The sequence below is a fragment of the Poeciliopsis prolifica genome, unplaced genomic scaffold (genome assembly GCF_027474105.1).
Source record: "Poeciliopsis prolifica strain line A6 unplaced genomic scaffold, Auburn_PproV2 SCAFFOLD005, whole genome shotgun sequence".
NCBI lineage: Eukaryota > Metazoa > Chordata > Actinopteri > Cyprinodontiformes > Poeciliidae > Poeciliopsis > Poeciliopsis prolifica.
The window spans coordinates 2,705,325-2,728,114 of record NW_026562380.1 but is presented as its reverse complement, the minus strand read 5'-3'; the positions used below and the strand labels follow the sequence as shown (position 1 = coordinate 2,728,114).

Here is a 22,790-nt window from a genome sequence, read left to right as displayed (position 1 = left end):
CATAAACACAAATAAATCTATTGCACCTACCTTCAGGTTTTGGAAAGGCTCTGCTGGGCTTATGAGTCATGTCACAGTATGGGAGCTGTGGGGACTCTTCAGGGTAGCTGTAAAAGCTGGGGGGGGTCTGAAAGAGGGCATTGTTCCCCAGGTCTCCCTCTGTTTGACTTGGATACTAAGATACATGTGTAACAATGCATAGGACTGCACTTTCCAAAACCGCCACGTATTTTAGTAATTAACCATAAAAATCAGTCTCCAGTTATTTAACCACTGAACAATTGTGCATGTTTTTTTTTTTTTTTTTTTACTGTCTTTCAACAGGTCGGCAACATGGTATTGGTTTTCTTTCCAACACCACGGTACGCACTGGAGAGGACGCCCAGTTCCAGTGCAACGTCTATGTTCATGGCGAGTCTCACTTTCAGTGGCTGAGACTCATACCCAGGAATGGCAGTCGTTATGGGCCTGATGGACCCCCCTACATCAAAGTGTTAAAGGTAGGTCATTTTCCACCCTAGGCTTTTTATACTCTGAACACATTTTTCCTCTCTTGTCCTGTGATTTTCTTTATTTTTAGTTGAACTTTCAAAGTCGGATAAAAAATTTATGATATTGCCATTATATTGTTTGTAATGTTGGCACAATTTTGTTTCTTGCTCTTTTAGTTGTGCTTTAATTTACCTGTTATTTTATGGTCAATACATCTTACAAAAGTCATAGATTTTATCTGTCAGAACCAAGTGATATTGTAGCTACAATTTCACATGAGCAGATGAAACAAAATTTAATGGGTAGTAGTGTACTGCTGTTGTTTTTGTCGCAATGTGCCTGATGCTCATTTTTGTTTGATGCATTGCAGAGCTCAAACATTCCCACAGACATGGAGTTTCTCACCATCACCAATGTCACAGAGGAAGACGCTGGGGAGTATCTCTGTAAAGTCTCCAATCATCAAGGTGAAGCCATTCAGAGAGCCTGGCTGAAGGTCATCCCAGGTAAGCTACTGAGAAAATATGCCTGGATCCCAGCTATATAAAATCACTTACTGGTACTTTTCTTTCTTTTCACCCTTAATTAATTTTATCCAAAGTTGTTTAATTTATACAAGAAATGCAAGTAAGCCAAGACGCTGAGGATGCATCTAAATATTTCCAAGGATTAATTATGTTACATTTTTAATGCTAATCTTGGGTGTCTTTCCATAACACAGTCTCTAACCAAAACAATAACAGCTCAAATTTGAGTTCATAAAATCAAGATTTATATGTTATTAATCCAGTAACTTTGAGTAATTTAAGAACAGTTGCTATAAGATCTATCAAACTGTTATACAAATCCAAGTGAGAGTTTTAAAAGGACTGTGTCACAAGTTCAGCCTCCTTCTAATTCTTCAAAGTTGGAAATGACTGCAAACGCAAAGCACTAAAGTTCTGGCAGAATTTTGGTTGATGTTGAAGTTTCTGCTCCAGTTCTGACCAGCATTTTTACCCTGCTGTGTCAGACATGTGTCAGTACGTTCGTCCAAACAACTTCCCAGAACAACTTACTTTATAAAAGTGAGCCACGATTTGGTTGTGCAAGAATGATTCACGTGATCACTCTGTGTTTTACTTATCAGGATTTAACTGAATTAAGAAGAAAGCATTACTCCAATGCTGCTACTCAAACTCCTATCAGTTCCACTACAGTTTCTCACAACTTCTGTTTTGGCACTTTAAATTAATCTACACGTGATAGATTAATCAGGAGTCAAAGTTATTTCAGACAGTACAATAACCTTTTTGTACACACAAAAGCTAGTATGGAAAGCTGTTTATTCATTTGTGTTTCATACTATGTGATTTTTGATTTTTGGGATTGCTCTACATCATGATGTTCTCTTATGTAAGGAAATTTTATTAGCTTTAATGCACGGGGATTCTTCCCTTGGTTAGTTCATCCATTAGATTACTCCAATGAAACAGTTTGCTCAACATCTGTAACATAATACCAGCAGGGACCATATATTCTGCAATATTATGTGAGCTGGCAGGCTGTTGAAAACCCAGAGAAGATAATGCTGTAGCTTGCAGATGACCAATTGCAACTCCAGATGAAGTAGCACTCCCAGAGCAGCTTGACGGTTTCCCAAATCCAAAACAAAATTAGGATTTGTTTCCACTCTTCTTTTATTCCTTTTAGAAACTCTACGCTTTGGTTCTGATTCTGCATGCAACTGAAACTTATAGATAGAATTCTGCTTTTTTTTCATTTATGTTTTTAAATTTTTATTTTTGCTGATTCCTATAATGAATTTCTTTTGTATTTGTTCATTCCACTTTAAAAAAAATTAAAAAATGGCAAAAAGCCTAAGCTCATTTTATGTTCAGTCCTGGTTCTTGTGTGTATATCTGGCTTATTCATATGCTGGTGAATATATACAATATTATAATGAAATTCCAGCTATATTAATGGAATTGTAGTATTCCAGTAACATAAATCCACCCTGATAAATTGAGAAATTAATTAATTTCTCATTTGTTCAGTGAGGGGGGGAAAAACATAGACAATCTCGTGGCATCATGGATTCTTTGAGATGCTTCAAATAAAGAATTAGTATAAGGATGCACAATTATGCAAATTTTATTCTCTTCTAGTTTATAGTTGCAAAACAAATGTCACATTATATGTTTAAAATTATTCATCGTGGTAATAATTTTAATCATTTTGATTAAAACCCCAGCATTTTAAAGAGATTGTTCTCACATTTAAAAGCCTCTGGAAAGGATCATTCTTGTCTGTTTGGTTGGCTGAGCTAACAAAGGAATCTTGTTTGTGATTTGCAGGGATAAAACAGTCTCTTTCACACAAACTCTCAACCTTTTTATTATACGTGAAGTTTAGATCATACACAGCCTAAGTAAAGGCTGATATCTCTTGTTTTGCAATCTAAAGTTAAGTGCATATTGTTCCGACGATGTTGGGTGTGTTCCTGTGCTTGTGCTCGCGAGTCTCCATCATTAAAACAAAGTGCAGACACATGGAGGCTCACTTGTTCAGTTTGAGTCATGATTTAAAAGCTGGTGACACTGTTAAAGCAACTAAAGGCCTGTTAAATTCTTCAAAACCAGGATTACTGATATCCCTGTCAGAGAAAAGGGAGTTGTGATGATGTCACAAAACAAGTTCTGTCCGCCTGTCGATAGCGATTACATTGACTCATGAGTCATGTTTTTAATGTTTGTCTCTGCTTTAACTTGCCAACCTATCCTAACCTCTGTCTGAAGCATTTGTAATGTGGGAGGAACCCATCGGTTAGGGTCCTCTCCTGTGCGGCTCAGTGCAACTTGACTGGTCTGACTACTTTCTACAGTTTGTTAAGAGCTTTATGTAGCAAAATACAAACTTCCTCCTCTGTTTGACTTTATCCTGGCAAATAACTGAAAACAGACCTGGGCATCAATGGGAACTTTTCACAAATAACTGGAAACTAGCAGTTATATTCTGGCCTTCCTATTGCAAATGTTGATTCACGTCAATCTTTTAAGAACTGTGTGAGAAGTCTTTTCCTAAACTATGGTTTTTATCTTCTCACATATTTTCCCTTGAACTTTGTGCACCCCATTTTCTCCTCTCCAACTTCAAACTTCCCCTACTTTTTCCCCATTTGCTCCACAGATCCATCAAACAAATGCCAAATTTCTAAGCCCATGGAGTCTCCAGTGCACCCAGGCGAGGTGCTGAAGCTCAGGTGTCCTGTGCCGGTGACGGGAACCATCACTTGGACCAAAGATGGCGGCTCTCTGGGCACCAACAACCGCACACTGGTTGAACAGGAGGTGGTGCAGATCCGTGATGTTAAGCCCAAGGACTCGGGCCTGTACGCCTGCACCAGTGAGGACAAAGACACAGTCTGCTTCATTGTTAACATCACAGGTGAGTCAGAGGGACTTGACAGGTCAGAGCAGAGTAGGAGTGGCAGTTTGGAGGTGGATGGGTGGATAGTAGGAGGTTAAGCTCAGAAAATGTCCATGGAACTGTTTTCTTTTTCCTCTTTGGGCGAGTAGTCTGACGTTTTTTGTTTGTTTGTTTGTTGACAGAATCTGCTGAGGGTGTTTGGTATCCTCATTAAATATACTAGGACTCAAACTCTATAAGCCTCTGAATGTTTGGTTTTGGGTGTGTTTACGTTAAGTCAAAGCAGAATGGTAACTATGGTTAGTCATGCCTCATTACAGAGTAATTGGAGGACACAGGGTGGACAGCCTGCAGTTAAATTAGTAAGTCATAAATGAATGTGAGTTTGAATGAGTTTCAGCTCTCATCTCTTACCTGCAAATTACAATCCTAGACAGGCCTAAATTAATTCACTTTTATTTTTGCTGTATTATAATGTCTTCCTTGACCTTTGTCTCAGTGGGGATGATAATAAAATTATTCATACCTCTGCAAAATGTTTTTTTTCTGACTGGAAGCAATATTACTTTTTCAGAGTCCCCCAGCTAGATTCCTGACTAAAATAGTAAGGGGTATGAATAATTTATATTTTAGCTGTATTCCTCAGAGACATAAGATGTCATGGATTTCTTATACAGTGTACCGATATTTCTGGTTTCTAATGAGCTAAGGATGCCATGTGCTCTAATAATTTGCCAGTTTAGAAGAGATACAGGCCCACAGAATTACAGACCCTCCACCATGCTTACCAACAGGCATTTCTGGTGATTTTACATTCTCCCAACAGTATGACACAGCTGACTTTGCATAGCAGGAAAATAATCTTCAATCATCATAGGCAAGTGATAATCCTGGTTAATCAGTCTTAATTAAGATCAACACTTATCTGCCTTAGTTGAAAGGGATGCTCTCTTGTCTTTCCCATTTTGACAATAAAAATTCTCCTTTGCTTCACTTCATATTTATTCCCCAGTGATTCATTCCTCCTGGATTACTTATAAACAAATCAGCCAAACTCAGAAAAGCACATTAATTATCACATTTTGCTGCGTTTTCCTTTTTACAACAGACCCGACTGCCCAAATGTCACTAAGAAACAACAGAAAGAAAAAAAAACAACAAGTTTTGTCTTTGGGGTTTGGGCGGAGGCAGCTGTTAGCAACAACAAAAGCCGCCTTCACCCATTTCTCTGCATGTTCCTGTCTGGACTTACACAGTGTGATCGTGGGGAAGGCATGTGTGTGTGTCTTCCAGGCTAGATGCTCGAGGGAATACAGGAATTCCTGAGATTCCTTCAGCTGGTGTCTCCCAGGTAGTAAGGCCTCAAGGAGCCAACCAGCAAGCCAGCCAAATCAGTCAGCTGTGCTCATCCATTATGAAAGCTGGCCATCTGGACCCAGTTACCCACCTGGACCCAATGTGCTGGTGTGAATGCGTGTGTGTGTGAGAAAGAGAAAGTTTTACCCAAGTTGTATAGCAGCAGCTTACACACGTCTGCTTTTGCTTACACACTCACAAAGAGAGGCTGAAGTAACGATGAGGGCTTCCACATCTTGTTAAAATTCTCCACACGCATTGCGTCTCGCCATGAGTTCTCCTCCTCCACTTTTGGGCTGACTGTAATTGCCTAAAATGCATTAAATAAGGAGGGAAAGACAGAAAAGAAGTGGAGGGAGAAGGAAAAGCTCCACCACTCTGGTAATAGTAAGCTGTTTGGAAACAAAGAACAAGCTGTTCTGGCAGTACAGTTGCAATTTCTCGCCGTTTGTGTTTCAGAAAATTCAAAACCGAGAATATTATTAAAAGAGTGCGGGAAGGGGAGGAAGAAGGGGGTGAGAGAGCGTTGTTGGATCTGCACCAACAATTCTGTGAGCACAGCGTTGAGACTTGGCCGGACAGCCAGGACTGTAGCAAGGAGGAGCGTGGAAGTAATGGGGGAGTGAGTGTGAAGAAGGTGGGGTGTAGCTTTTTTATCCGTGACTTTATTTGTAGAACCCTCATATTGAGCTGAAAAAGCATTGCAAACACCTTGGAGATGAAACACAGTACTAAAGTGTCTATCAGGAGCAATGGTAGGAGATATGGAAGTGTTTCCATAGTGCTGGGAGAGGGAAGCTGGCTAAGATGCAGTGGGTGAAGGTAATGTGGAGGATCTGCTTTCTGTTTTTTCTTCCACATTGTTCTAATTTTATTTTATACTTTTTGCTCTTAAATTTTTTTTATAAATGTGTCTTGCAAAAGTATTTACACTTCTAAACTTTTTCCACATTTCACCACTTTACAACCACAAACATCAATGTGTTTTATTGGAACTTTCCATAATAAATAAAGACAAAGCAGCACCTTATTGTGTGAGGTGGAAGAAAAATATTTAGTAAAAAAACATTTTTTAAAATCTAATATGCAATATATATATATATAAACATAATTTTATATCTAATTTATATATATAATTTTTCACAAAGCACATTGATGTTTGTATTTGTATAGTTGTAAAGTGAAAATGGGGTATCTGCTCTGATACCCCTAAGTACGGAAAGCATGATAATTTTGCCCATTCTTCTTTGCAGAATGGCTCAAGCTCAGTCAGATCGAGACTATTTCATTGTTGTCTTGCTGACTTGCCAGTAACACCCGAAACATTGCAAGTGGAGCTTGTATCTGTGTTATAGGAAGAGCAAGTGAACTGTAATATGTCTGTAGAAACTTTGAGGGAAAAAATCTTGACTCAGCGCCGGAGTTAGATAACCCCAGCTTACCCGAGGCCAGCTGAGGACAAACAGCCGTGCATGAGCAGGAGTCCGGATGCACACAGCTTAGGGGCCGATGAGGGGCCACAGCAGTCGGCTCAGCGAGGCAGTTTGGCTTCATCTATACAGAGGTCTGAAGTTCCTGCCCCTTTGGACAGAGAGCATGGGAAACAGCAACCTTCACCTAGTCAGGTCCTGATGTACCATACTGTACATCAGGTTGTAGGTCAAAGGTTGTTTTGCAGAGAGACTTCAACCTTCTTCCAAATCTATCTTACTATTTGCAGATGGAGTTTGCATAGTAAGGTGAAGGAACCAAGAGATGAAGATTTAGCAGGATGGGAAAAAAGTAGTTTAATCCATTGAGGAAAGGAATGCAATTTTGACACAGCTGTCCAACTATGCTGAACATGTCCGGTTGATCTGTATACAGATTGGACATCCAGGAGTAAATCCTGGAGGAAATATTCTCCCGGGGCATTGCTACTTTGAGTCATGATGTTGTCTGTCGCTTGGACTCCGGCCAAAAGAAGAGGAAGTGATGGTGTGGAGGGCCGTTTGGGTTGTTGTTTGTCTTTGAGTGTCTCTTCCAGTCTTCAGCCCCATCTGCTTAGACAATCATAGTCCCAGGTGCAGAGGAAGAGAGGGAATGCAAATCGAGCTGACTGAGAGACAAAAGTTGGGAGTAAATGAGCACAAAATACAAGTAAGACAGTAGATATCGATACGTACAATGGTGGGACTGCGTTTCATTATTAAAAAGCTTCAGAAATGTTCTCCAATGAAGGGACATAATGATTTTGCAGACGTGATAAGTTCCTCCAGCTATTTTGTCTGTATATAGCTGAGTGATTTACAGGGCAGCTATGGTAATTGGAGGAAGTAGGAGTAGGAAAAAAACTGTTAAGTGGAATGAGATAAAAATTGAATGTGATGGTCTGATTACCCTTCTAGCAACGCCCAGCCCCTCAGAGCTGATCTTTTTTTGGTTTCTGTTGCTCCCTGCAGAGCCCACAGGAAAAGTGTGTTTTTGTTTAGTCGTGGAAGTTCAGAGCTTTAGGTCATGTTGTGCAGACGGCAGTTTGGATAGAGTTGCCAAGAAAAAAAGGGGGCCTCTTTCAGAACGGTTCAGGTTGGATTCTTCTGCAGACACGCTCCTTCATGCCTCTGGACTAAGCCAGCACATTTTCCTCTGAAGTCAAGCTGTTGATACAGTCGACACTGTCAGGAAATGACTGAACGTGGCTTGTTATCTGGTTGCAGGCGCGCCATACTGGACTTCATCAGCCAAGATGGAGAAGAAGTTGCATGCAGTGCCAGCTGCCAACACAGTGAAGTTCCGCTGTGCTGCAGGAGGAGACCCCCAGCCAATGCTGCGTTGGCTTAAAAACGGCAAGCCTTTCAACCAAGGGGACCGCATGGGAGGATATAAAGTAAGGGAAACACTAATCCACCAAACTGCTAATACTAATGTAATCTGAGTCCTCCTTTCTCCCCTTTTTGCTTTCTATTCTGTAATGCGTCTGAAGGAATTTAATCCTCAGATTAACTGTATTTATATTAAAGTAAAAAACTTACTTTTCTCACATAACACTGACACAGCAGACTCACAAAGAAAAAACAAAATTAACAGAATAAATCTGTTTGTATGTAGCAAAAATATCCAAAAGAGATCTTTTGGATGTTTTTGCTTTGTTTTTTATCTGGGCTTTCATCACTCTCTTACTTTTAGCAGTTTTGTGCAAGTGCCTGGTGTGAGGATCTGCTGCTGAGATTCTGTCCAACAGGCTAAATGTTTGATTGACATGTAAATTATTATGCACTGTGGACATTTGCGATATTGATATTGTGCAGCCCATGTACATGATATATTTGATTACATTAAGCTAAAATGTACAGACTTTGCACATTTCACATCCACATGATGGGGAGTGATTTACTAAAAGCAATAAAGTGTCAGTTTACTGAATGAATATGTGTTTGAAATATGAAAAAGTGGTCATGTTTGCTTTACTTTTAAAGTTTCTTTTGACTTTTTTCTAATCTAACTTATGAGCTTTTACTGCAAGAGTCAACATTTTTATCAAGCTGAACATTTTTCTCATATTTCTGATGGCAATAAAGGTTATCCTATTTAACTCTTCTGGTTAACAACTTAGTCAAAGAGAGAAATATCCACTATAAGTAACTTATTCAAACTATTTTATGGTTTCTATATGTGATTTAATTAACATGAAATATGACTCTGGTCACATCTATTTTAAAGAAATAGGATTATGCCCATGAAAGAATGCAAAAAACAAATTGCCATAATGTTTTTTTTACAATTGAATATGAATTTAGATTAAGATGCTTTACTCATATTTTCTGGTGATCACTATAAATGTAGCTGAAATTTTGATAGTTTGATATTTTGTGTAAATTACTTCCCCTTGGTTGAGCAAAATGACCAGTGATGTTCAACTGGTCTTCCTGCCAGGAAACGTGAGACCCAGATAATGTTTGGGTTGCTATTAAAGTCTCTTCCCCTTCGACTTTCAGTCCCTTGTTACAACTAAGACAAAAATCAGCACCATAAATGACACAGTCATGTTGTCAGTTACATCGCAGGCATTTCATTCTTCTCTTTTTGTCAATAAATGTTTGACAAAAGCTGTACCTGAGCCCAGCCCCATGGCATTACCTCTCCATTGTGTGAAATGTAGGCCTGTACACGCAATAGCTACAGTGTCTCGTTTTAGTGTATGGATGGAAACCTCATTGTTTGCTTACACCTGTGGTTTTCATGCACACTAGAAACTTCGTTTGCAAATAATTGTTATCAACTGGATGCTTGAAACAGCTCAGATTATGAAGATGGTTCCATGTACAATGATAAAGAAAGACACAAATTCTACCATGGGTGCTCATCTTCATTTATACCCAGGTTTACAAGCACTACTTGCAAGATCAATTATGCTAGTTCAGCTAGTACACAGCAACATCTCTTTTTTCTTGTTTTCTTTCACTGCTAGCTCCTTCATGTCTGCTAATCTCACACCAGTGATTCTGTATCTTGGCGACAGGTGCGCCTCCAGCACTGGACCCTGATCATGGAGAGCGTGGTTCCATCGGACAAGGGAAACTACACCTGCTTGGTGCAGAACCGATTTGGATCCATCAACCACACCTACACTCTGGATGTAGTGGGTCAGTACTCCTGTTGAGGGTAGAGAAGTAGAGAACTGGCAGGGAAAAACTTCCCACAGTAAGTGAGGGTAATGTGTGTGAGCATGCTATTTAATTGGACAGATGTGCAGTGGATACACAGCACACCTGTGCTCTCTGCTGTCAAGAGTGTGGAGAGCACAGATGAATATGTCATCAGGTTCAGTGCAGCTTTCATTATTTTATATTGGAATATTTTTTAGCAGTTGGGGGCCACAATGATTTATTGTGCCAGGAAAAGTGATTGATACAAATAGACACCAAACATGTTTAAGGCCAGATTCTCACAGACAAATGAGTGTTAATTCAACACAAGAAATATTAAACTTTTGAGTATGAGTATGTTCAGCTTGACAATTATGATAAGTACTGATGACATGTTTTTCTTTCATTTTGATCTCATATTACTTTCACTTTAAAAATATTGTGGTCCATGGCTATTTTTAACTTGACAAAAAGTTAAAGAAATTTGTTTTAAATTACCTATAATAAATAGTTTAAATTTTTTGACATGAAATTCTGTGAAAATATTTCCTTTATTTCTTCTCTTGTAGCAAACAAATATCATGTCAAATATCATGTTAATCTCTCCACCTCTGAAAGGTGTTGTTAGGTTTGATGCTGTTTTCTCAGTGGAACGGTGTTGCTGCATTAATTCACTTGGACCACTTGGATAAACTTAAATGAACTGATCCTTTAAAGCAGACTCACGTCACATGATGAGCTCAGCCCCAACTCTGTCAGCTCCTGTTTGCTGACCTTTAGCAGGCAAGAAGAAGTGTTTTTATTCCATTCGCAGAATCAATAAATGGCAGGGACAACAGGGGGAGTGGGATAAGAGTAGTAGATCAATGTATGTTTGCCCACACCAACACTGCTTGCTTAATTCGACATGGACCTGATCTGTTTTGATTCTGCCACTCACCCCTTTGTGAGCCATCAGTACTTGTTAAAATTTATATGATGCAGTTATTTTTAAAGCCTGGTCAGTGAACGACAGTGGAGTAGTCCATCCGACTGCAGTCTGTATCCATAAGTGGAGTTATTTCTGATGTTTTGTCACATTACCATTAGTTTTTATTGTTCTATAGATTGTACTTACCAGCATTATTTGCACCACATTAGGCTGAAATACCGGAGGGTATTTGCACAATGTGAATATAGAGGCACATCACGGAAACAGGTTACGGCCGACACATGTTTACACATGCTCCCCAACTGAGGCCCCATACTCTTCCTCTCTCTGGATTTGGCTGAAGCTCTCCTTCTAACTGCATATTGTTTTTTGTTCGGTTTTACTGCAGAACAGTAAACTTCTTCCATGCCCCCTGCAACCTCTGGCTTCACTTTTCACCATTAGACTGGTGGGGAAAAAACGAGGCAAAATGGAGACAAATAAAGGCTATTTTTTATCAGACTTTTTGTTGCTCAAATGAGCTGCAGGATCAGCTTTTAGAAACAAAAACACCCAGACTTTACTGGTTTAAGATGGAGTCTGGACTAAGGGTTGCAGTCAGGCAGCTCCAAGCTGACACACATGGCATGTCACAGCTATTCATCACTGTAGGGGCAGCCACATGCCATCCTGTGCCACACTGAGATTTTCCTGGATCTCTGTCCTCCCTGGACCCTTTTGAGCCAAGCTGCCAGGTTACTCAGAGTTCAAAGTCCTTCACTGGTCATCAGGGAATGCTGCCAGGCTACTCCATGAATCACAAGATTAGTTTTAGGAACTAGTTATCGGTCAGGACGTACTTATATGTAAATGAATTCAAAATCATTTATCTTCCTGCCGCTTTGCAACTTTATGCTGCTTTGTGATTGTTAATCATATGAAATCACAATAAAAATCAAGAAAAAATCTGAAGAAAGAAAAATCAGTCAAAATGTGGAAAATGTCAAATGTTACAGACGCCTAAAACAGAGGCGTTTACTGTTTTAGTGACAACACTTAAGAATCTCATTATTTTTGTTGTTAGGTTTTACAGAGAGCACTTGTTGTCTCCACCTTCTGGAAGCATAAAATGCTTGAGTATGTAGAGAGGGGCAGAAAATCGGGGCAAAGAAAGATAGACAATAAACAAGGCAAATCCTAAGACTGCACAGAAAGAAGGAGATTTGGTTTTGCAGAGAGCTGGACGGGGAGGTAGTCATCAGATCTGACAGATTTCAGAAAAGCCAGAAAAGAAAAAAAGACAGTAGACGTCTTTACATCCTGGAATTTAAATAGCAGTTTGTGACAGTTTTCTTCTTTCTTTTTTGCTGACATTGGCTGATGATTAACTCCAAAACTCATAAACATACACGTACAAATAAATCCACTGCACCTACTTTAAGGTTTTGTTTTGGAAAAGCTCTGCTGGGTTTGTGAGTCATGTCACAGTATGGGAGCTGTAGGGATTCCTCGGGGTAGCTGTAAAAGCTGGATGGTGTTTGAAAGGGGGTATTGTTTCCCAGGTCTCCCTCTGTTTGGGTACACATGCTAAATATTAGTTTATAGAAGAATGCAGATGGTGCTGAACTATCCAAAACATGCATGTAGACCATTTATTGACCACAAAACATCCTGATCCTCAAGTGTCACTTAAGCTCAGTGAAAGAATAATAATTTTAAATTCAAAAATACTCCAAACAAAAATTTTATTTAGTCATATCTCATAAAATCCAAGTGTCTTTAGAGTCTTTCTAAATGGTGATGCTGCGGGGGAGACTGTAATGAAATGCTAACAGCTTAAATTCTGGGCAGAAGAGACAATATTTCACACCAGGATGTCCTGGATGATATAATCAGTTGTTAGAAAGCACTGCAAATCCATCTTATATGATTTTGCAGTGCTAATTAGCAGCTTCTACTACTAAAAATAATACCTTGTTGACACGGTTAGACATCATAATAACTGTCTGACGTGACAGAGCAACTCCATGAGCAGCATGATTCTTTTACCTTCCTTTTGACTGGTGAATGAGCGTCGAAAAGATAGATTGTTTATCTTCTTCAACAGAACGGTCGCCACACAGGCCTATCCTCCAGGCTGGACAGCCCGCCAACACCACAGTACACGTTGGCGAGGATGCCCAATTCCAGTGCAAGGTCTACAGCGACGCCCAGCCTCACATCCAGTGGCTGAAACACGTCAGCGTAAACGGCAGTCGGTACAGGCCTGATGGAAACCCCTATGTCAAAGTGTTAAAGGTAGATCCCTTTGTTCACATTTTTATATTATAAACACACTTTTTTCCCCTCTTGCTTTCTAATTTAATGTATTTTATGAGAAGTCAAATAAGAAACCTATTGTATCCTTCTCCCTAACTTTATGTACACTTTTGGCTTTTAAGTTTAAATAATTGTTTTCTCTGTGACATTTTTTCTATAAATGTGGTTTTCCTTTCACTGTGATGTTTGCAAGACACATCACAGCCATAAAACTTTGAGAAAATATATCCTTTGTTTGACAAGACTAAATCAAAATTATTTGAATTTATTCCAACTTAATGGGTAATTTTTTTGTTTCTGGCTGGATTTTGGAGATGATTCCTGCAGGTCTGTGTATAGCAGCTGCAATGGTGATGTTGGCATGTGCCTGATATATCTGCTCATTTTGTTTGATGGCTTGCAGCGCTCAGGCATTAACAGCACAGACATGGAGTCTCTCATCCTCACCAATGTCACAGAGGAAGATGCTGGGGAATATATCTGTAAAGTCTCCAATTATTTAGGGGAAGTCACCCAGTCATGCTGGCTGACTGTCATTCCAGGTAACCCTCCACCCCCACCCAAGACCACCTCAACTCCCCTCTACCGGTGTGGGTTTCCCTGCTGTTCTGTGGTGGTGCTGTTGGTGGTCTCAAGGACGTTCCCTCTCCCAAATGTTACTCCCTTTTCCTTCAGCTGCCACCGACTTTGGATTGGTGTCGCCATGGAAGCACTGTTCTGACCAGAATAACCAAATGATGATCTCTCTGTTTTTTTGTAACTCACCTCGCAGCTTTTCACCAGAAAGCGTATGGTGTCACAGTGCTCTCCATGATCTCTCTGTTTTTGCATGTTGTGGATTTTAGCAGGTTCTGTGGGTGATGGGTACCTTTTGGGTTTGTTATAGATGTGTTTGTTGTATTTTCACATGTTTTGGTGGGATACTGGGATCTATCTTCTACCTATCATCACTCCCATACTCGGTTCTACACAGGATCTTAACGGTGGACACTATCCAGTTCCTTTAACTTCTTTCTTGGTGTTGTGGGTCTCACATTTTTTCTCTCCTCTGTTTCTGTTGTTTCTCTATTTCCTCTTCCTCCTCTTCTCTTCCTCCAGACCGCAGGTGTTAACACCACAGATAAGGAGATAGAGGTTCTCTACTTGCCAAATGTAACTTTTGAGGATGCTGGGGAGTATACATGCTTGGCGGGTAATTCAATTGGGATCTCCTATCAAACTGCTACTTTGACGGTGCTTCCAGGTATATGAATTCACTTGCTTTTGTCCCTTGGTTGTTTTTTCCACTCTAAAGGGCACACATCATCAATTTTATTTTAAAACATTTTCAGTTGTGTTCAGGCTTAAAGCTCATGATACTAATATTACTTTAATATGTTAAATATCTGAAAAAAATATGTTAACACAAGGCAGCAGCAATTGTAGCTAAAAGTTGTGAGAGAGAGAAGAAAAGCTACTTTTAAGACTCTGAACTCAATGCCTACAATTAAGCCCAAATAATTCACAACACATTTTTTTAAGGTTTCTTCTTGCTGGACGTAATATTAATGTTATGGGGTCCTGACTTGAATCAAACCTCAAGTTGTCAAATCTCAACTGTTTTCCCTTAATTATTTAGAAGGGCATTAATAATTTTCCACATGCATTTCTAATAAAAAACAGATATAAAATATGTTATTTATGGATTAACACTGTTTTGATGTATTTTGTGATATGTCTGTCTCTAAAATAATTTTAATCTAAATCTGCCCAGGGAGTAAATAATGTTATTAAAAGCAACTCAATATCCATCAAAGACAAATAGTGACAAATCCAGCTTCAGCTGGATTTGAAGCAAAGTAAAGATTTATAATGCAGTTTTTCTAATGATTAGAAGACATGGAGGAGGAATGTTTTCTAAAGGAAGAACCTTTAAGACCTATTGAAACACAAACAAAAAATGCATTGTTAGTCTACTCTGCAATTCTTCACATCAACACACTACATTCGCCTGCAAGTGATCATGGCTAATTGCGCCGGACTATCATTTTGAGAGAGCGGTTATTCCTTTTTTGTAAGATCAGTGTAGCAACAACAGACATTTTACACTTTGAATGGACACAAATAGTACAACACCTCAAAAAAGAACATTTTTATTACTGGTTTTCGTCATAAAAAAATGTTGATATGTGCACTTTAAGTCATTTTCAATTGCTTTCATGCAAGGCTAATCCTCTCCTTGGACTCCTTTGATCAGTTCAATACATAAGCGGGGAGCAAATAATTTACGATATTTTGTGGGTTAGCAAGCTGTTGAAAACCCAGATGAGATAATAGTGTAGTTTGAAGAAGACATATTGTAACTCCAAAACAAACTTTAGCTCCCATAGCAACTTGAGTGTCAATTCCAAAGGAAATGAGGATTTGTCTTCACACTTCTGTTAGTTTTTTTTTTTTTTTTTTAGAAAAACCCAACCACTACTACTCTTTGGTTCTGATTCTGCATGCTAATACAAACTATATGTCTCTTTTTTGATATCTTTAAATTGTGCATTATTTCTTTTTCTCTGGCTCTGATACTTGATGTTTCTTGAAACAATGGAGGAAAGGTAAAGCTCAACCCTCATTTCATGTTGGCTTGACTTTCTCAATTATCAGAGCCAAACTTCTCTGCTTTGACACAGTGGATGACTCTTGTGTGATGAATTGCCAACCTATTGCACCTATTTTTGTTTGATGTTGTTAAAAACATCTTATTTTACCTACTTTTATAATGGAAACGTATAGAAACACTGTTATTATGAAAATGTGTGATGTCTATTTATAAGTCATAAAAAATGGCTTTGAATTTTTTTTGGCACATTCTGCAGGTTTTTCATTCAACTACTTAAGGCTTTTTTTAACATTTGAATTACATTGAGAGATGCAAATAATCATGTCAATTCATTTTTTACACACTAAAATTAAGATCTTATTACGTAAAATGCAATGACACAGCATTCCTCTAGTAAATTCCAGACGCATCTGCAGCTAAACAAATACTTCTAATGGTGTACAGGGCTAATCTGTTTTTTGTTGTTGTTATTTTGATTATCTGATTAATATTTGAACATCAAAAGATGCTTAATAGAAGATTAAGCAATTAACCAGTTACAGGTGGATGAAGCTGTAACTATGCAACTTTACAAATTCTGGGTAGAATATATTTACATTACATTATTTCTCAATTAAAAAAAAAATATTGAGCCTATAGATTCTGTTAATGATTAATCTGTTCATAAATTAGTTGACAATTATTTAAATAAGTGATTCATCACAATTAATCAACTTAATTGTTTCAACTGTAATTACCTGTTAATAATTACTTAATAATTACTTATTAACAGGTAATTATTAAAAGATGTTTTCTAGTACGCCATCTTCAGCTCTATTTGGCTTGTGGCCTGTTTGGTTGTTGCGTTGCAAAGGAATCTTGTTTGTGGTCTGCAGGGATGAAACACTCTCTTTTACACACGCTCAGCTCTTTTACTAGACAGGAAGTTCGGGTCATACACACCCACAATAGGAGTAAAGCATGTATTGTTCAGACGACTGTGGGTGTGTTTTTGTTCTTGCACTCGCATGTCTCAAAGATTAACGCAGAGTGCAGACACACGCTGGCCTGCTCGTTCAGTCTGAGTCATAATTTAAAGTCTGGTGACACTGTCAAAGTCACTGAAGGCCTGCAGAACCCCACAAAAGCTAATAACCGTTGGCTGAGGGGGAGTTGTGATGGTGCTACAAAGCGATTTGTTTAGTTCGCCTATCGATGGTGATTACATTTACTCATGAGTCATCTTCATAGAGTCTGTGTCTGCGTTTACCTCCATGTCTGGAAAATGCCTGCCCTAACCTCTGCCTGACTGTTGTTCTTTAATCTCTCTCAGCCCCAGAGAAATCTCCAGGACCCATTACCTCGTACTACTTGGAGATCGGAATATATTGTGCAGGCATGTTCCTCATTGCCTGCATGGTGGGCATTGTGGTGGTGTGCCGCATGAGGAACACAGCAAAGAAGCCTGATTTTGGCAGCCCACCGGCCGTCCACAAGCTGACCAAACAGATCCCTCTGCGCCGCCAGGTAACAGAAAGTAGATAAAGAGTTCTAAAGGCATCTAACACTTCTAGAGGAGCCAACACACACCACTGACATTTGACAAGGAAGCACAGATAATTATTTCATAAATGGTTTTGGGGACATAATTAACCTAAAGTACTCTTATTTTTGCCCAAATTCATCTTTTTAGAATCAACAAATACAAAAGGTTTGCATGGATAATAACTCAACTGACTGCACAGATGCATCTTAGTAAATTTGAACATCTTAAAAAAGTTAAAGTTTTATACTTCATACATTTATTACACAGAGTTTTATTTTTGTCTTTCAGCTGATGTAAACTTAAAATGTCGTTAAATCAACAAAATTGTCTTTCTTGTAGAAGATTTGCTTGTTTTGGCAATGATTGAGATTGGGCACATGCAGAGTAAGATCATTTTTATTTAGTTAGTTTATCCATTATAATTACTTGTTTTAGCTCTTTGAGATCTCCATATGTAGACCTAATTATTAATAAAATGCATTGTCACTGTTATTATTACTGTCATGTAGAGGAAGATCAGAGACAGTAATAAAAGTAATTCATGTCTAAAAAAAATTAAAGACCCTCCAGCTGTTCTAGACATACTGCTCAGAACATGTCTGCATTTTTGTAAATATAAGTTAAATCCATTTCATTTCTTTATTTTATGTAATATTTTAATATAAATTGAAAGAAAAGATTGAAATATATCACTGTGTGTATAATGTATTTTAATCTATTAAGATTAACGTTTTGGATTAAATTATTGAAATAAGATAACTTTTCAATTATCTTGTAATTTATTGAGATGTACCTGGATGACGCACACTGGAGCTATTTCAAGGGATCCACACCTAGATTAATTCAGAGGGCATGCATTTCTGTTCAAGTCAACACAGCTGCCAAAAACTGCTCCCAGACGTTTTTCCTTCCAAATGTGGAACTTTCTTTTACCTCAAGGGAAACCAAAAGGTTCAGAGAGTGTTGGATTACTTTCTGTGGAGGAGACTGATTGCAGAGTCAAGGTAAGGTTAGGGTGTAGAGGGCGTCACTTAAAGACCCAGGCTCACCAGCAATTCATCAAAAATTCACAAATTCATCAAGAATTATTGTAGCTGCTCACCCCTGTAACACAGATGAAGTCGAGCCTCTGCCTTGGAGAAACTTCACTATTAATAAACATTCACTGTGGGAAGCAGGCATGATTGAATATTTAACAGGTTGTGTAGAGTAATTCATGCCTCAGGTTTCCAACTCCTCTAGTGATGCTTTGGAGCTTTAATTGACCTATGAACCCAGACCACAGTGATCAGCCAATATCTTTTTTTCGTATAGGTGTCGACAGATTCAAGCTCATCCATGAACTCAAACACCCCTCTGGTGCGAATCACAACGCGGCGGAGCTCTGCACCCGACATGCCAATCCCTGAGTACGACCTTCCACAGGATCCACTGTGGGAATTTGCTAGAGACAGGTAAGATCTGCCTGAAGTTTCTGTTGTAGTTTATGTTCTTTATTAAATGCAACATGTAATTGTACGTCTTTTGCCTTCAAAGCCATAATTATGTAAAGCAGATTTCTGCATAAAACATGAAATAGTAGAAAATGCTGATCCACTACAGCTTTAATTTAAAAGTGGATGGTGCAGGTTGTTCTTAAACTTTATTAGCAGAAGAATTAACAGATAGTAAAACAAGAGCAAAGACCAAAACAGATTTCTACCTTTAGGTTAAAGCAACTCCTGTCACAAACACAAATGCATAATGAAAACAGAATTTTCTGTGAAATATTTTTCAGGATGTTTTTACCTTAATATTAATGTTCACACACACAGTGGCACACAAGATACTTTAATGAATATGTTGAGATGTAAATGGCACACAGCAGAAGTAACCTCCAGCATTTATTCTTGGTTCGCAGTTTTCCTCTCCAGTTTGCAGAGGGAGTTGTTGAAATACTCTGCAGTGCAACATCTGACGTTTGGGATTTTTAGTGTTTATTTCCATCACAGTTAGTCTGTTAGTTTTTACCTTGCAAAAATTTGAGCTACAAAGTACTTCTGAGTACCACCAAAGGTAGCCAAGGTGCCACCAGTTATATTTTGCAACAGTGTCAATGAATTAAAGATGATTGAAAAGTTCAACAAAGTTTATATTAAATTAATACTTGGTCATGTATAGTATACACCAAGCACACATATTGCATAAGAACAATAAAATTTTAACTGGCTTTCCTTCACAATCTTCTCAAAGCTGTTGCCTTTTTCGACCAGTTTTTCCTTCTTCTAAACTTTCCAGTTATATGCTTGGAAATAACATTCTGCAAAATGAACTTTTGTGGGTTAAAGCTTGAAATATATCACTCTGTGTGTATGTAATATATATAATGTATGAGTGTCAGTTTATTTTCATTGAATTTCTGGAATAAGTTAACTTTTAGATCATATTTAATCTAACGAAAGGCAGCTGTATCACTTTAAAAAGGATCCCCTTAACAGTGAAATCTGGAATTGGAGACTGCGGGCACTACCTGTTTACGGTGTTTAGTGCTTTAAAACAGCTGCTAAATAATTAAAAAAATATTTTTTCATTAGGGGATTGACACCTGGTGAGATTAAAGCTTTTGATTCATCTGGTGTGAAACTTGCCCCATCATTAGAAGAGCAGCTGAACTTTCCTCCCCTTTTCCCTCACCGAAAGATTACGTATCGCATGCTTCTGTTCGTAGAGAGTGAAGTTGTGCTAATTAGTGGCTGGTATTCACAGCTTTCATCTGCATGTTTGGGCGAGGAGTGTTTGCTCTCTGTCATACCAGAGGAATTAGCTCAGCTGAGGTTTCAGTGTGTCAGTTGCGGTGATAAGCTTCAGGGTGGACTTAGCGAGTCTGTAAGAGTTCGAGAAGTTTTAAAACAAACTGAGCCTCTGCGTTTAAAAGAATAAAGGAAATTCCTGAAGCTTTTGTTAGAATGCCTGTAAAAGTAAAAAAAAAAAAAACCTGGCACATAAAATTTGAAATTGTTTATCAATAAAACCACACTTCTGATGTAATGCTCGACTTTGTGTTTGCATGCTGGATTGATTAAATTTATGATTTTAATTCATGACCCCAGCTAAATGGAGGCTGTTTTAACTTTGCAGAAATAAATCTGTCTTCCTCTATGTTTGGGTCTTTATGCCCTGCCTGTCATTCCAGCGCCTGAAGGATCATGTTGGGATTGTAAAATGCTGAGGAATGCTAACTTTTGCGGTGTAGGCTGAGGAAAAAAATAACATCAATTATGTGTGGCCGGATGGACAGAATGCCTGCCATTGAGTGTGGCAAGTTTGAGTGGACAGATAGGAGATTGTGTTGCTACCGCAGGGCGCCAGCCTCAGGCCTCTTGGCTTAGCACTGTGCTGTGAATGTTTAGATAGCGTGGACAGTGGGCTTTATGAGGCGAAGGACCAACTTAGGTCAATCAAAATAAAAAGCACCAAGTTATACTGCATGTTCAGGGGCCTGACCGGTGCTTCAGCTCTGAATAGTCACAAGAGAACATGTAGTAAAGTTAAATATCAAACCTCATGGTCTGGCTAACAATTAAAATATGCAGAAAATATTTCCACATCTTAAGCATTTCCACATGTTATAATCGCCAACTTTCTTTTGTTTCATTGAAATCATATGTAACAGGCATGTAACATGTGACACAAGGTATAAATGATCCATGGTTTTTAATGTTTTGTTTAATAAAGCAAATCTAAAAAATGCGACCTGCGTTTGCATTCAGACCCTTATGCTGACACCCCTAAATAAATTGTCTTCACAAGTCACCTAATTAGTGAGTAGACTCAAAAGTAACATAATAAACTCAGCTGTTCTTCAAAAACCCCAGATGTTTGTTAGAGAACGTTAATGAACAAACAGGATCATGAAGACCAAGGAAGACAGAAGAGGTAGGGGAGAAAGTTGTGAAAAGGTTAAAGCTGGTTTATTTTACAAAGCATTATCCCAAATTTTCGGCACCTCACAAAGAATGGAAACAGTAGCCACAAACCTCTGAAGGAGGAAAGCAGGTCACAGTTATAGGGAGGATATTTTAGGTGGTGATAAATACTGGACAATGCTGGACAATGTTGGAAGAAAAACCTGTCTGAGGCTGCAAATGACTTGGGAGGAGGGTAGAGCTTCACAAAACAGCCCAGGTTCTAATGAATTGGTTTAAATCAAAGCATATTCATTCATCTGTCACAATCTAAGACCTTAAGCCAATTCAGAATTGATGTTTGCAGATTTACCTGGAGCTGCTTTGCAGTTCACTGGTAATGTAAAAATAAAAAGTTCATCAGCACTTCTTAGTTACAAAAGAAAGACATAAATTCATCCATCACAAGCTAATATGTCAGGGCTGAGCTGCCTTCTTTGCAAAGACTTATAGTTGTATACTGGAACATGCCAAGACAGGATAAATAGTTTACAAAAGAGAGGCTCAACTCAGGTCTATTAAGAGATTATCTCTGCCATGTGTGTCTTCTACCTACTGTTCTGGCAAAAACTTCATAAAGCCAGAAAAGCACTCCCGCAAACAGAATCTGATTGAAATACAGAAAGGATGAAATATGGGTGTGGCTCTGTGCCTGGTTTCATTAACTATCTTGATCGTACACTTCTTCCTGCTTTATATCTGCAGAGTGAGAGTCTGTGCAAGGCCTGTTATGTGGACCGTTTGAACTTATCAGCATCCAGTTTTCTTTTGGTTTTTGTTTTAATATTATATTTTCTTTTAGGTTGACTCTTGGCAAACCTCTGGGTGAAGGCTGCTTCGGTCAAGTTGTGATGGCTGAAGCTCTGGGCATCGATAAGGACAAACCCAAGGAGGCGGTCACTGTTGCAGTGAAGATGCTGAAAGGTGAGTGGATTTCTATTAGATCCTGCAGCGTAAAACCAAGAGTTAAAATGCCACAGTTTTATTGTTATCACTGCAATTAGAAGAAGATTTCAATGTCTTAATATACTCGGAAAGTGTCTTAGCTTGCCAAATGTACTTTCTCAAAAGCAGTTTTCAATGCCCTCTCCTGGCGTATTGGGCAAATATTACCATGGGTTTGGTTACGCCACAATAACCTAACTGTCATAATCGTTCTACAAAAGGGTAAATGTTTGATATTCAGTTCACCAGACAAAATTATTTGCAATACACATTGTCATTTTACTAATTCTTACTTATTTTCAACATGGAAATTTTTAATTTAGTTATTAAAACCCTACCAGTCCTATTTAAGTATTTGCATAATTAATAGAGACAAATTGAGATAAAAACTTCATGTGCAATTGTTTTTTATTAGATGAAAATTCTTTAGGAAGTGTAAAGAAAAGTGGTTTAAAATTATTTAAAACCAATTATCAAAGTGGTCAAAAATATCTTCTGCATAACAACCTGACACATGATTGCATAACACATGGTACACGGCACCATTTTATACCCCAAACAAATCAGATGTGAAATGATTAAAAGTGCAAAGGAAAGAGAAGGGCAACACTACCAACACCTCACTGCAACAATCACAAACACAACTAAATATAAAAGCTATAACAAAAAAAAT

The 22,790-nt window shown here is 38.4% G+C and overlaps 1 protein-coding gene across 6 annotated transcripts in view; it reads left to right on the top strand.

The window, feature by feature from the left end:
- Nucleotides 1–22,790, top strand: part of LOC129359558 (fibroblast growth factor receptor 2-like) — a 54,355-nt gene that overhangs the window by 19,367 nt on the left and 12,198 nt on the right. For 3 of the 6 annotated variants that reach the window (XM_055029201.1, XM_055029205.1, XM_055029207.1), the window contains 10 exons: nucleotides 325–500; nucleotides 863–998; nucleotides 3,661–3,918; nucleotides 7,953–8,122; nucleotides 9,755–9,878; nucleotides 12,899–13,089; nucleotides 14,209–14,353; nucleotides 17,016–17,216; nucleotides 18,544–18,682; nucleotides 21,975–22,096. In XM_055029201.1, the coding sequence (XP_054885176.1) occupies nucleotides 325–500; nucleotides 863–998; nucleotides 3,661–3,918; nucleotides 7,953–8,122; nucleotides 9,755–9,878; nucleotides 12,899–13,089; nucleotides 14,209–14,353; nucleotides 17,016–17,216; nucleotides 18,544–18,682; nucleotides 21,975–22,096 (1,662 nt within the window). Of the gene's footprint in view, nucleotides 1–324; nucleotides 501–862; nucleotides 999–3,660; nucleotides 3,919–7,952; nucleotides 8,123–9,754; nucleotides 9,879–12,898; nucleotides 13,090–13,513; nucleotides 13,653–14,208; nucleotides 14,354–17,015; nucleotides 17,217–18,542; nucleotides 18,683–21,974; nucleotides 22,097–22,790 lie in introns of all 6 variants that reach the window. The other 3 variants (XM_055029204.1, XM_055029203.1, XM_055029202.1) reach the window with 3 other exon arrangements.